At 40.6% G+C, this 14,798-nt stretch overlaps 1 protein-coding gene across 2 annotated transcripts; it reads left to right on the plus strand.

Annotated features, from left to right (window-relative positions):
• The first annotated feature begins 6,250 nt into the window (after positions 1–6,250).
• On the plus strand, positions 6,251–14,196 carry thumpd3 (THUMP domain containing 3). 2 transcript variants are annotated; one of them, XM_047583534.1, is made up of 10 exons: positions 6,251–6,305; positions 6,699–7,020; positions 7,141–7,218; positions 7,306–7,725; positions 8,291–8,421; positions 10,456–10,525; positions 10,686–10,801; positions 10,900–11,004; positions 11,184–11,307; positions 13,640–14,196. In XM_047583534.1, the coding sequence occupies exons 2-10, from the start codon at positions 6,775–6,777 to the stop codon at positions 13,826–13,828; spliced, it is 1,479 nt and encodes a 492-aa protein (XP_047439490.1). In that variant the 5' UTR covers positions 6,251–6,305; positions 6,699–6,774; the 3' UTR covers positions 13,829–14,196. The 2 variants fall into 2 exon arrangements, with proteins under 2 accessions (XP_047439490.1, XP_047439489.1); XM_047583533.1 differs by lacking the exon at positions 6,251–6,305 and adding an exon at positions 6,328–6,518.
• Positions 14,197–14,798: the final 602 nt, after the last annotated feature.

Consider the following 14,798-nt stretch of genomic DNA (forward strand, 5'->3'; position numbering starts at 1 on the left):
CGTGAGCCTCCTCATATTGTCAACCATCCCTCTTTCTCCTCCTTCCCCCGCCCTCACACACACACGCACACGCACACGTACTCTAACCATAAAACATGTCTTCACCTTTAAATTTAATGAGCTTTGGTGACTAGAATTTGAGAAAGACACTTCCCCGTACTGTCAATGTGAACAGATTTAGGTTCCTGCACTATGATTAGTACCTGGACCACATACACTCACCCACACCTAAAACCTTAAATTGTTATGATTTACACTTGTCCCCACAAGGAAGACATGTCCCCATAAAGCAACAATATAAACATGACTGATACACACTCTCTCACAAGCTATAAAAAAAAAAAAAAAAATGTCTTCAACTTAAAATGTCGTGTTTCGCGCTTGGGATACATGGTGTCGTCCTGTAAGGAAGACATGTCCCCATAATTGACTGTGCTTATAATAAACACTTCAACGTTAGACGAGCATGGACCACACACTAATACTGTAAGATTTAGATTCCCACAATATGAATAGTACGTGGACCACATACACTCACCTTCACTTAAAATATGTCTTAAAATCTCAAAATGTAATGATTTCCACTATGGACACTTGGTTTTGTCCCCATACGGAAGACATGACAGTGTAAACAGATCTAGGTCCCTGCTACTTGACTGATCACACACACTTTCTCACATACACGCCTTCATTCCAGCCTTAAATCTTGTCTTCAGCGTAATTTGTAATGATATACACCATGAACATTAACTTTGCGCTTCTGATAACGGCATGTCTCACTAACGTGAGTGGCTTTAGAAGAAAAACGAACAAAACACAACAAATGCCTTAAAATGTAATGACAGATTTAAGTCCACACAACATGAGTAATACTTGGACCACACACACGTGCACAAACACACACACCCTCGCCGTCACACATGTCTTAACACCTTACAATGCAACCATTCCCACATTGGAGACGTGAGTTTCGTCCTGACAGGGAGGACATGTCTCCATAACGTGACAGGTTTAGGTCCTTAAGTCAACACCACGTGAGTAATACCTGGACACACACCTCCTTCACACATGCACACTTAAACTAACACTAAAACATGTCTTTGGGATAGATTTTTGTCTCCGTATGGTCCCCATAAAGTGACTGTGTTAACAGATTCAAGTCCTCACAATGTAAGTAACATAGACTATGTTTCATCAGAGGACATTACATTACTTTAACTCGTCAACCCCTGACCTAAACCCTGGAAGGGAGATGCTTCATGCATAGAAGGACACACATTTTTTAATTGATGCAGATAGGTTTCATTATAGCCACGCTTTCCGTTCACGTTGTTCATGTCATGCCCAGAGGATGAATATCATCATGTCTCTACCTGTACCCACCACCTGTATGCTCAATAACAACCATATTACATTTGACTGAGCTAACAATAACCCTGCCTAACAACATGTCCCTCTTTACACTTCATCACCATGGAAACCTTGCATTTTTTATCCCAGCATTACTTTCACCATGGCTCCCGTTTAAGAGGTGTGGCACATCCCTGCGGAGGCTGCGAGGGATAATCTGGTGGTTAAATGGCTCAGGCGCGATGACACACCAGCAACTCAACCACCGCACATGCTTTGATGTGTAATCACGAAGGCGCTGCTGCGGCGGCTGAAAACGCACACAAGCAATTGCATTTTATAAGACAATTTGTCTTGTGCACCACCCTACTTTGTTCCCAACATGTGCATCTTCTTGTCACTACAGACTGCATCTCTTCTCGCAATTAAAGACATGCATGATAACAGGAATGTCCTTAACGACAACTATGTCCTTTGCCTCCTGAGTATGTGAAGGTTAGAAAATGCCCAAAATTCAGAGAATGAACAAGGGAGGAAAAAAATCCTATTGGAAAAAAAAAACATTGCATGTGAAATTTGATCAGAGTTGTTAAATATTTTAAGAAAGGAATACAGAAAATACCAACATTCAGTTCAGTTTTGTTCAGCTTTGTGTAAAAATAAGTTGTGATGTATTCCAAACATGAAAGTAAGTAAATCTAGAGTATTTGAATTCACTCTCTTGAAGAAAAGCATTTTAGTGACAGGAGCTAAGTGTGTTTCTTGACAGATACTGTCATGTGAATGCTCCACTGCTTTTAGCAGTCCAGAGGACTCCGTTTGTTGCCTGTCACCTCCTCCACCTTCTCTGTTCAGAAGGGACCAGGCTGTTGACTCACAACGTGGCAGCGCAATCCTGCATACCAATGCACTGTAGAGGCAGAAGCAGAGTTTCCATATCACAGGCATCAATGTATATTTTTGAGCTGGCAGGTAGGCAGATATTTTTGATAGATTTTTATTCTACTTTTATTTTAAAAGAATGAATAACCTGGTCATATTTTTTTTTTTGTTCCTGTGATTCAGTTTGTTCAACAGGCATATAAATCAGCCTTTTATGTGGTGAGGATATTAATGGTTTTCAAGAACAAAAGAAAGATTTTGACTAAAAAAGTGTGTCGCTCTAAGTCTCGTATTAGCATGCAGCGAGCCACATCAACCTAGAGGACGGTGAAATATGAAGATATTACATTTCACAAATGAGGCGGAACAATTAGTTTGTCTCCCTGCGAGCATCTAATTCAACAATAACAGAGTCAAAAAACAAAACATGCTGTATTTATCTCATGACAACACTGTCCGTGAAGACTTACATTAGCCCTGCTGCTGCGTCCTCTCCTGTAATGACTTAAGAAATCAGGTTTGGGTTTTGGGGGTTTCTTTTGTTTTTGCTAGCCTTGTGATGTCAAATGATATTTTAAAATAATGTGTGAGTCTGAAAGCTAGAAAGAGACCATGGAAGGGTTAGTTTTTGTGCTCACATTCATAATTGAACCTTTTAATTGAAATTCTACCCTGTGTGAGTCTTTAACCAGGCAGCACATGTCATAACAGCCTGAATGTATGAACCCGGCATTCGGAGTTTTAGGAGAAACCCAATTTGGATTGAATACAGTTATGTCACAACTGATCACGGGAGACAGAAGTGGGTTGTGCTGTTATGATTATGCAGGTTCCCTTGCAAAGTAGACAGAGTGGGTGCATCTACATACATCCTGCTGAATCCAGCTTGACACAGACACAAAACCTTATGTAAAGAAGTAATGAGCTGGACTGTAGTGCTCAAATTTAGTGCTCCTAAAGCCAGTATATAGGCATTTCAGGCACCTTTCAATACTTTGATTTGGCACTTTGTAGGTTATTTACACATGCAATGAGTTAGTGATCTTTGGAATCCAGATATATGGTGTACAGTCTTATTAAGGAGTATGTTGCACTGAACAGCGATATGTTTTTAAAGAATCCTATTTAGACACATATTTGAGGGAACATACAGGTTATTTTTTGAAGCTGATTTTAAGGCATAACTGCAGAAGCTCTGACTACTACCCTCTGACAATGATTGACTTGCTTTTGTTAAATATCATCGCAACATTCGACAATGAACTTCAAACCACTGACATGCAGCACCCTAGTTTTTGACAGCTGTTCCGTGATGAAGAATTACACTGTCATCATCAGTGATTAATTACTCATATTGAGAGAGAGAAGGTCTCTTTAGGCATTTACCTTTCCAAAATAATGGACTCATTTTTATGAAGTAAACTGAAGAATAATGTCATTGAGGGCCTTTCCAACACTGTGAGAGTATTCTATAGTAAAATCCCGTAGGGTTTAATATCTGCTTTGACAATATTTCCTCATGCCTGCAGGCTCATCTTTTCTTCAGGTTGCATGTAATTGAGACCGTGGATGAGAGCGTCTCACCAGGTCTGTTTGTGATGCACAGAGGTCAGTGAGGGCTAGCAGCTACTGTCTGCAGGGGGAAATATCTATGCATTATGCAAAACGTTGTCGTTGCCAATGGCTTTACAGCATCGTTGTTTTGCCAAAAACTTTTCTGCAGTATCTGACTGTTCTGTGTGCAACACTGGCCATCTGTTGTGCAGGACTTTTCGTTCTCTGACATGAACAAACGCCCACTTGTCTCTCAGACTTCACGCTGACTAATCAGTTGACCTGTGACAAAGAGTTTGAAAACAACAACACGTTTTAAATAAACATAGTGTATGCACTGTGAAGAGGCATGCGACAAAAAAATAAATAAATAAATTACATGATGCAGATAAAAAAAACAGTTATAAGTTGCAATCATATCAATTAAGAGAAACAACGAGGAGAGACAGTACTGCTGGTCATTTTCTTACACGTGTTTGTTAAAGAGAGAGTTATCTTTGACTTTCCACTGCCAGAAGTTCAATTAATCACAAAGGGAAATGTGACACAGGGGAGAACACACTCAATTCTTATCATAAACCTCATTAATCAAGACGAGGAAAAGGAAAGGAGATTATGGATGACTGTACAAGATATTGGACAGGCCACTAGAGAAATGAATCATTTTCACCGAAAGTGGATCTGTAATGACCAAATGTAGCGACATGCTGGTACTATGAGAAAACAGTGTGATGTTTGAACTCAATTTGTCGTGGGGCTGATACAAGATGAAACACAGATATCATGAAACAATGTGTATTTCTTAACTCAGTGTCCATGTGTAAACTACAGAATGATAATTCATAATTTGTCTGAAAGCAGAAATAGATTCATAGATTTCCACAAAGTCTTATTGATGTCTCTATCTTTCTTATTACGCCTCCCTGCTGTTTGTTTACACTGGTACTGGTGGTTAGTTCAGTGTTCTTGTCCTCTGCTCAAACCATCAGAGCCGTACATTAGAGTCTGGTCAACTCAAATAATGGCTGGCATATTAGATACATCGGAGGGAAGATTCTACAGTGTAACCCTATGGGGCGGATATGCTAAGTTGAAATAAATTGCTTATTTTCACCATTAGCGGGCCTATAAATGTTATTGACAGCGTCTGTCAATATGTAAAAGGCCCTCACTAAAATATCCCAGCGTCTACCTATTTTAAATATCTTAAATGAGTCTGTAAAATGCTGTTTACCCTCTCAGTCGCCTGTGTACATCCATCCATAGTCTTACTATTATTTAGTATTATCATTATAACATGAGCACCCTGGCCATAACAATAACAATAATTAACTGAGGCAAAGTTATGTCAATTAAATTCTACATCTTTCTACATCAACATCAATTACATGCACACATGGGTTTCACGGTATATATGATGGCAGCTGCTATTTTTCTAAGCCTTAAGTCTAGATAACTAGCTAGCATACGCATTGACTGTATGAGCATAAGGCTAGATTAACTTCAAACTTCACTCATTACATTCTGCTCCACTAACTTCCTCTGTTTTTGTTCACTGGTGAAACAGTGAAGTTTCCCCGTGTTTTCCTGATCCTCAACCTAGGATGAACACTGTATATTTATAACTTTTAACCCAATATTATTCTCTTTTATTGACACTTTTCTGCGGGTGAATATTGGTTAGAAGTATCTAACATGGCACCCATGAAGCACGTGACCAGCTCAGAACCAATCAGCATAGCGGGATATGTCATACGGTCCTTTCCCTCTATGCCTTCCCTAGTTGACCAGACTCTCTCTAATATACGGCTCTGCAAACCATTATATTATGGCGCCCTCTGCCGTTCAGTGACGATAGATACGGACCCGGAAGTTTGAGCCGGCGAAGAAAGGATCAACAATGAGATTTCCTATCAAAAGATTTTCAGAATACAACAAGTACTAGATAAGTGATTTACCCGAAGAAAGTGTCAGAGAAATTATAAAAAGACATCCAAAAAACGTTGTAAAGAAGATGACAGCAGTACAGTTCTGGCTTGATCAAAAAAAGGCTTGCTATTTGTCTTCACCCAAAACATAATATGTAGCATAGTAATACAGAAGAAAATAATTACTTAGAAATAAGAAATATAAAATACATGTTTAACCCCCTATAGCACCGTGTCCACGGAAATACAGTTTGAGTGTTTTCTCGTATGTTAGCATTGCATATTTATTTTTATCTCTTCATTCATATTGTTTGTGTTGATTTTCCAAACGTCACTGGTTATGTTATTGAAAGAGATATAACAGGTTATAAGAAACCCGGTGAATCCCGGTATAGATACGTCTGTATGTTAGTGTGAGGACTGAGATTAGAATAGCAGTGGGTTAGAATCGTGTTTGTTTGTTTGTTATAATATTACTGAAATCTTGTCTTTAGGTTTAGTTTCTGACGAGGTACTTTTATTCTGAAGGGAACTCTCCGGAACAGTGGATCCTCCTGCAGCGGAAACATGGTGTCGCCTCGTGTGTGACAGGTTCGTCCGAGTCCGGTTCTTTAATTAACAACAACACTCAATCTGTCAAGATTATTATCGGCTGTAACAATCCAACCGCTGGGCACAGTGCACAAGTGCACATTATTATATGACCGAAGTTGAACCCAGATAACGTGTCTCTGGCTAACATTAGCTTACTGTTTATCTGTAAGCAACTTTTTGGTTCATTAAAGCTAATGCTAGCCGGCTAAGGTAACCAGCAGTAACATTATAGGCTCTTATTGACTTCATTAACAAACAAAAAAAACACAGTATTTCATGCTAATGTGTGACAACGTGCACAGCCGTTTCCTAAAATGCACTCGTATACGATATGTTTATGATGATAAAAATAAATTGAATGAATGCTCTCTCCTGTTTCTCTTTCTCCAGGTGCACCAGCTGCCACGCACATTACCCAGTCCACATACATACCTGTGTCCGTTGAGGGGCACCCCACAGGTCCAACATGTCTTCCCATGGAGATGGAGATGCAGAGCAGGGCTGCAACACAGTGGGACCTTCCACTCATTCCCCCACTGAGGCCGATGCCACCAGTGGAGACATCATCACTGTCACCATCGGGGCCACCGTGCCAACAGGGTTTGAACAGACTGCTGTGGAGGAGGTCATGGAGAAAATAGGTGTCGATGCGCGGATCAGCAAAGCCTGCGGTCGCATATACTTTCCCATAACTACTGATAAGCTTTTCCTGGTAAGAAATTTGCTTTGCCGTTCTTGAAATAGGGGGTTTTCATGGTCTCATTGTGCTATTAACATGCCCCAATGACATAAAATCTGTATTTGTGGCTGTTCATTGAATCCCCCATTATAGGTCCACCTTCTGAGGTCTGTAGACAACCTGTTTGTTGTGGTTGAGGAGTTCGATCATTACCAGTTCAAAGAATCTAAGGTAACTGGGCCTCACTCTACTTTGTTGTTGCAGATGTTCAGTGCATATTTACTGTTGTCAGCGTAACAAACGCAGTGGTTTCTATAGGAAGAGACACTACAGGAGTTGCAGGAGCTTGCCTCCAAGCTCTCCTGGACTGATGCCCTGGAGGTGTGGAAACTGAATAGAGGGCTGAAAAAGAAGAAGGGTCACCGCAAAGGAGGAGATGCCTCCAAAGTAAAAGCTAACAATGATTTAGCTGTTGCTGATGCTGAGCAGATGGAGGTCCCTCAGGTGCCGACTGGCTCTGAAGGCCATACGAAGGTGGAGAGCACGCCCGACCTGGAAACATGTGAAGAGGACTCAGGGGAGGCAGCACCCGAGGCCAAAGTCCTAAAGTTTCGAGTCACATGCAACAGAGTCGGTGAAAAACACAGTTTTTCGTCAAATGAGGCGGCCAGAGATTTTGGCGGGGCTGTACAAGAGTTCTTTCAGTGGAAAGCAGACATGACAAAGTTTGATGTTGAGGTAGGCATTCCTGTTCAGACTGGAGTAATGCAGGCAAAATAACATCTCACTTGCCAAAAACAACTCAGATTAACTTGTGAAGGATAAGGTAATGTTTAGTCTAAATGAGTAATAAAAGAAAAAAGCAACAACAATATTTAGTAGCATATTTTCCTTCAGATAAGTTGTTCACATGTTGTGACAAGTTGAAAAATGCTTCATTGTTTTAAATACTGGTTATCACTCAGGGTCATTTAAATACGGGAAGAACGATTTTCACATGGTTGATAAGAGTGTTATTTCCGTTTTCTAAAGATAAGCTGTTGATAATTATGAATAATAATGGTTTTGATCAAGAGTGGCAGCAAGTGAAGGAATACAGGAACCCTGAACCCAAGTCACAATGGTTTAGAGTGATTTATAAATCAGTTAAACTCTATAAGTTATTGAAAATAGTCATATCGTAGTAGTAGTTAGTTGATAAGTAGTTGATAAGTATAGGCTCAGTTTGCTGCGCCCAGCGAGTTGGGACAAGGCAACAAAGTAGTGGGTTTCTCATCGTATACCTCATATTCCTCTACTGCAGGTCTTGCTAAACATACACAAGGAAGAGGTGGTCATCGGTATCGCCCTCACTGAAGAGAGTCTTCATAGAAGGAACATCAGTCACTTTGGGCCCACTACACTGCGCGCTACCTTGTGCTATGGCATGCTCAGGTAACTCCTCTAACAGTGTTCTTTCGCATGAGCAACAGACAAAGAAGAGGCCGGTCTATTTTGATTGAGGTTGTTACACAAGGAATTTTCAGTCTGATTATCTATGTAAATGCATCTACGGTTTCACCTTGTACTTTATGCCACAAGGGTTTTATGAATGTGAATTCCCCTGAGTCACCTTTTATTCTCTATTTAATGGAATTTTGCTTCAACCTTTTAATCAGCTAGTTGATCTTGGTTCAAAAAGTCAATGCGGTTTACTTGACATAGGTGAGGCGGGGCAAGTCTCCAGAAAAGACCTATGGGAAAGGGACATTGAGGTATGCATGCTTACCCTGAATACAGGTACATCCAGTACTATCACACACTTTATTCCCCCTCTTTTGACATGCATCTGCAGTTCACACCCTGGCCTTTATATTCAGTCTTAACAAAAGAGACAGAGAACTCCTCAGCCCACTCACGTTTTCTGTGAAGATAAGCGCAGACATTGCGCATGGTCAATGGTCATAGGCTTTTTAAAAAGACTCTGAATCAGTGAGCCCTCCTTACAGAGGTGATGATCTGTGTGGTGATTTGGGATATTGGGTTTGGACGCTATCAATGTATTAGCGAATAACTCACCAATTTTAAATCCATCAGTTATTGTTTGGCCTGTGGTGAAAAGGTAATTTTAGTTGTACTAAATAAATGTTATGCAAAGACCTCGGTGTCAGGTCTAACAGCAGTTGCACAGGTTCAAACAAATCCGTATTTTAAAAGCATTCTAATAAGCAGCATGAGTTATAGCAAAAATAACAACCGACTGTCAACACTGTGTGATTTGGATGAAATTCAAGTATTTGACATGTAGAGAGCTGACTAACGATGTTTCTATTACGTTTCTATTTATTTCAAAGGCATGTGCATACAGAGATAAAAAAAAACGATTCTGCTAATCGGTGAGAAGGTGCAGGTGGATGTAAATTACAATGGGGAAGTATTGTTTAGTAGCTGAACCACTTCATGTTTTTAGAGCCACGTTCAGTATTTTGGCAAAGGAAAAACAGTTTGTGCTTCTGCAGAGGGTGTTAACGAAGGAAGTCACATTAACCCTCAAATACTGAGTTTTTAAAGGGTAAAGTGGAGAGTAGACAGTTAGTAGGCTAATATTTAAAACTGCTGGTGTTTAATGAATGACAGCAGCAGTCTTCTAAACAGACACCCGGGCTTGTCACAGAAAGGACAGGTGTATTAATGATGGCTCGGAACCATTACATATCAAGGGAAGACCTGGTGGTGATGCAGCATGCGCTAAAGTACAACCTCTCCTGAGTGGAATGCAGCCATCATTAATACACGTTTGCTTCCCCTCCTGTGACAACGACACATCTCCTTTTAGAAAGGTAAAGGCTATTGAATGTCAGGATGTTGTTGTCACAGCTCAGAAGAAGCTGTGAAAATTGAACTACTGAGCTCGTAGTTAAGGGCTGGGACGTCATGTACGCAATATGCTCGGCATTCAAGTGGTAACTTCACACTGATGGCTGGTGTTATCACCTGAACGTCTCATGTTACCTCAGCCTTGTGTGTCTAAGCCGTGAGAACACGGCTGCTTGGGAACTGTCGGCATTTAAAAACCAAGACCTTTACAGTGTTTAGTACCTTAATGGAAGAAATGCAGAGGCTTGAGGAAAAGATGACACCATTGGCAATATCAGTATGTTTCCTAGACGTAACATTTCAGAGTACAACTAAAGCCCTATTTGCACAGGACTAGTTTTATCTGGGGAATTTGTGTAATAGCCAATGTCCTTAATTTGTAAAGTAAATCCTGTGCGAATAGAGCAAAAGAAAATTATAATATATTTTAAATTAGCATCTACCTCTGCCATGTCTGGAAATGACAAAAAAAAATATCACAACTCAGAAGGGGACAGTAAATTTAGACTTTTCCTGTGAACACGGTAAACACAACACAAGGCAGCAAGCGGCATGTCGTCGTTACATGATGAGACAAAATGCTAATAAAACTGTTCTGTTGTGTGTTGACAGGCTGTGTAAACCTCAGGTATCTGATATAATACTTGATCCTATGTGTGGGACTGGAGCCATACCCCTGGAGGTGAGACATGACTTCATGAGTTAATTCCTAATCCTGACGTGATAAGAATGAAGCAACCTCAGAACTGCCTCAGATCTATGACCAATGGGGTCACGCGGAAAGTTATTACCAGTCTCTAAGGAAGCAGAAATATTCAGTGTCACTGTTTTTTTGTCTGCAGGGCGCCATAGAATTCAGCAGTTCCTTCTACATCGCCGGCGACAACAATGACATGGCAGTTAACCGCACCGTCAACAATATATACCACATCCAGAAACGGAGGGCAGACAAGGGCAGGTGAGAGTGAACAGCGGAACATCTCAGGAGGAAGTAGGTTGAATGTCGTGCAGGCTGATGATGATGATCGCCTCAATGACTCTTTGGTTTTCAACCAGCACACCTGGGCTGCCTATTGACACGGTGCAGTGGGATCTCTGCAAGTTACCTGTGAGGACCAGCTCTGTCGACATCATCATCACTGACATGCCCTTTGGGAAGAGGTAATCAGTCTGTAACCACAGACTTTCACCATTAGTTGAGGTCACACAAAAATAAAACGTCCATGTGACTGAATCCTTTGACCAACACCAATGAAATATATGAGAGAAGGCATGAAACTGGCAATATGCCAGAGCAGTACAGTTACTGTGTGGCTGCGCTTTTCTCTCTTTTCTTGTAGAATGGGCTCTAGGAAGAAGAACTGGGACCTGTACCCCTCTTGTCTCAGGGAAATGGCTCGTGTGTGCAGACCAGACTCAGGGAGGGCCGTTCTCTTGACCCAGGACAAGAAATGCTTTGCAAAGGTAACCGGTTTTCTCATGCAGAAAAATGGAAATTTAACCAGTATTTCAGTTGATAATTAATAAACAAATCACTTTGCAAGTCCTGTCCTGTCACCGTCTTCCTGATAACTCATGCTAGCTGTGAACTACTGTTAATCAGGGTTTAGACCTGTTGGCAGCCTGTACACACACACACCCCGTACTACCTATGAGGAATACTCCCTTCTACAAAGGCCTCATTATTCACAAACAGCAAACAAAGACGCTCTAATTAGCACAGAGCACAGTGAATGTATTCCTACCGTTGCCACACTAAGCTGTGTTGTCATCATGTTCTCACAATGATGCAGAACCAGAAATGAATCCAGTTTCTAAAGTTTGGAAATTTGCCACCACTTGCCTCATTTCTGGTAGCTATGTGCTGATGTTTATGCAATGATGATTAAATTAAAGATGGACGTAATCTTTTATTGATGCCAAATCAATAAATTAGTATTTATTTACACTAGGAAGGGAACAGGTGGGTGCTCAGGAAATCGCTGATGTCTCTATAATTAATATTTAAAGGATGCACAACTTGCACTATGTACAGCTTCTAAAGTCCTCTGCTGGCACGTAGGAGGTACATGTTCCTGGCGCTGTAGGGCAGTACTGTACTGATTTGTATCAACATCCATTCGCTATTTATTGTTTTGCCTTTTTCACGCGTCAGTGAGCTTGAGATGGAGGTGTGTCAAGATTAAACTAGTATGCAGTGTACAACGTGAAACACAAAACCAGTTACCATGGAGTTCTCTTAAAATAATGCCTTTTATGATACATAGTTTCTGTTTTGGAAATCCTGCCTGTCACAGCTGACGTCAAGCAGGTGTACTCTGACGTGTTCTTGTTCGTGCCATGAATTTTATCGTTGGCGCTAAATATATTACACTTGAGACTGATTGGGATCTCATTAAACCAAAGCTTTGTCTACAGAGCCAGGCAGCGCTAGTTGGTGTGAACAGTCGTCACCATTATATATTTTGCCCAAACAGAGACAAATAGGAGCGGAAAGTTGCGTATGGATGTTAAAGACCGTTCTGGATGTAAATGACAAGTCAGGCCACTGGTTGTATCCTCACACTGTAACCATGCCTGAAAAGGTTCACCGTTCTGGGTGGTCTTATCTCAAGCAGGCATTTCTAAATACATATGTGTTGACACCTAGCATTAAAACATGTCCCCACACGGGTCCCAGTGGCCGTTTACACGGTCGTAATCTGATCAGGAATAACACTGACATCATTTGGGGTGCAGCAAACAGTTGCTGTCTCACCACCGCTCTTTCCCAACCACGTACATCACTGTTTGTTGTCTCTGTGCATGGTAGAAAGGAGAAAAAAAGTGAAAGCTGATGAGCATGGGAAGTCACTTACACTCACTGAAAACTCACAGTTTTTATTTTATTTAATTGTTTATCTTTTTCTGAACTACTCGGATTATGACTGATACCATGAAAGCCTCAATATGTAAAGTCACTGTCAGTTAATGATAAAAAAAAAGACAGGAAGAAAATACAATGATTTAATTCTCCAGTACATGATCACATTGCTAATTTGTTTTTAGATTTGAAGTACAGTTACTTACGTACACATCTCTCATATTCAATAATTTAATTTAATATTTGTTCAGATTTATGTAGTAATTCATTTTAGTAGCAGACAAAACATATTAAAAGTACGGAAAGAAAGAATTGTAGTCAGAATGAAGGAATTATTTCTCTTATATTTTCTTCTTTAGTTCTGACTTTAATCTCAGAATTCTGAGATTAAAGTCAGAACTAAACACCCAAGATAACTCATTCGCTCTAACTACAATTGTTTTTTTTCAGTCCCTTTCCGTACAAAAGAAGTAGACAACACTTACAGTGATTTTTGTCAGTTTCAAGGCATCACTCAAAGCCACGGCTGTGTCTGATCTGAATGAGGCTCTGCTTATACAAGAAGACATCAGTTGAGTTGGTGTTCTGTCAGTGTGGCCGGACGCATTGTGCAGATGTGGTCTAGATAAACAGATCTTAAACGCATCCTCTATGTGGTGGGTGTGTTCACTTTTTTTTTTACCATGACAGTCTCTTAAGCTGTCATCATTGGTGGATGTCTGTGGTTTTTGTATTTACGCAGCTCTCCATCAAGTTTAAACAACCTAATCTGGTCCTTCCATCTAATGGACCTCATGTACAGTCCGTCCATCCTTATCTGAGCAACACATGTTTAACTCAGTTTAGTCGCTGCATCATGGAAAAATCTTGTTTCACATAAAACAAATGTCTCATTTGTTAGTTTGCCCCTTAAAAGATTTATGTCGTCTCCAGGTTGTTTCCAGGATGGGAGGACTATGGAGGAAGCTGTTCACTGTTTGGGTCAATGTCGGGGGTTTACATGCTGGCGTCTACCTCCTCAAGCGGACCAGTGCTGTGTTTGGCCAAACTCCTGAAGATGTCTATGAATCACGCGGAACGGTTAATACACAGGTGGAGGAGAAGGATGAGAAGATGTCCTAATTTACATCCTGCATCTTGTTTGAGGCCATGTATTTATATTTTCTTTACCAGTTTAGCTTCTCAATTCAGGTTCAAGAATGCCAAGCAGTTTTTATGCATTATTTTCGTATCTGTGGTTTGGTTAAAAACTGTAAGGATGCTGTCGTTTACAGCAGCTTTACTTTCTTCGTCATATCGCTGTTCAGAAAGTGACAGAAGGATGCTTCATTACACTCCTCAGACTGGCTAAGCCCTCAATACAGGAACCGCTCACTGCCATTTGATCAATAAAGTTTGAGTTTCAGTCCATGTTGGAATTCATACATTACAGTTGCTGACATAATCTTTTATTTTTAAATATGCCAATAAATGAATATGAATTGGTTAAATACTCTGATCAGGCATAACATTATGACCACCTTCCTAAGATTGTGTAGGTCTCCTTTGTTCCTCCCAAACAGTTGTGACTCATCAGAGAATGGACATGGGTCTTCTGAGGGTGTCCTCTGGTTTCTGGTAACAGGATGTTGTTAGTGGGGGTCTTTGGGTCCTATGGGTTGAGGGGAGGGTCCTCTGTGGATCATCCCACAGATACTTGATCAGTTTGGGATCTAGTGAATTTGGAGGCCAGGTCAACACCTTGTGCTGTTCTTCATGTTTACTTGAGTTGTGTGTCTGTGTCAGGCTGCATCCTGGAAGAGAGAATAAAATGTGATACTGAAGTATTGTATGAAGGGAAAAGACTCCACTAAAGATATGTATGGTAACAGTCCATATAGTTTTATTAGAAAAAGCTTTATTTAAATATTTAAGTGAGGTATTCTGTAATGAAACCGAATATCTGACATTCGTATTCTAAATACAAAAAAAGAAAAAAAAAAGAAGGCAGTTTGGACTTTTTTGATTCTATGAGGACGTGGGATGCTGTGAGATGCCTCTCCTCCCACTGCTTCATGTTTGACGTGCTGGTCTGAGTGGAGACCTGACACAG

The sequence above is a fragment of the Mugil cephalus genome, chromosome 4, assembly GCF_022458985.1.
Source record: "Mugil cephalus isolate CIBA_MC_2020 chromosome 4, CIBA_Mcephalus_1.1, whole genome shotgun sequence".
In the NCBI taxonomy this organism is placed as follows: domain Eukaryota; kingdom Metazoa; phylum Chordata; class Actinopteri; order Mugiliformes; family Mugilidae; genus Mugil; species Mugil cephalus.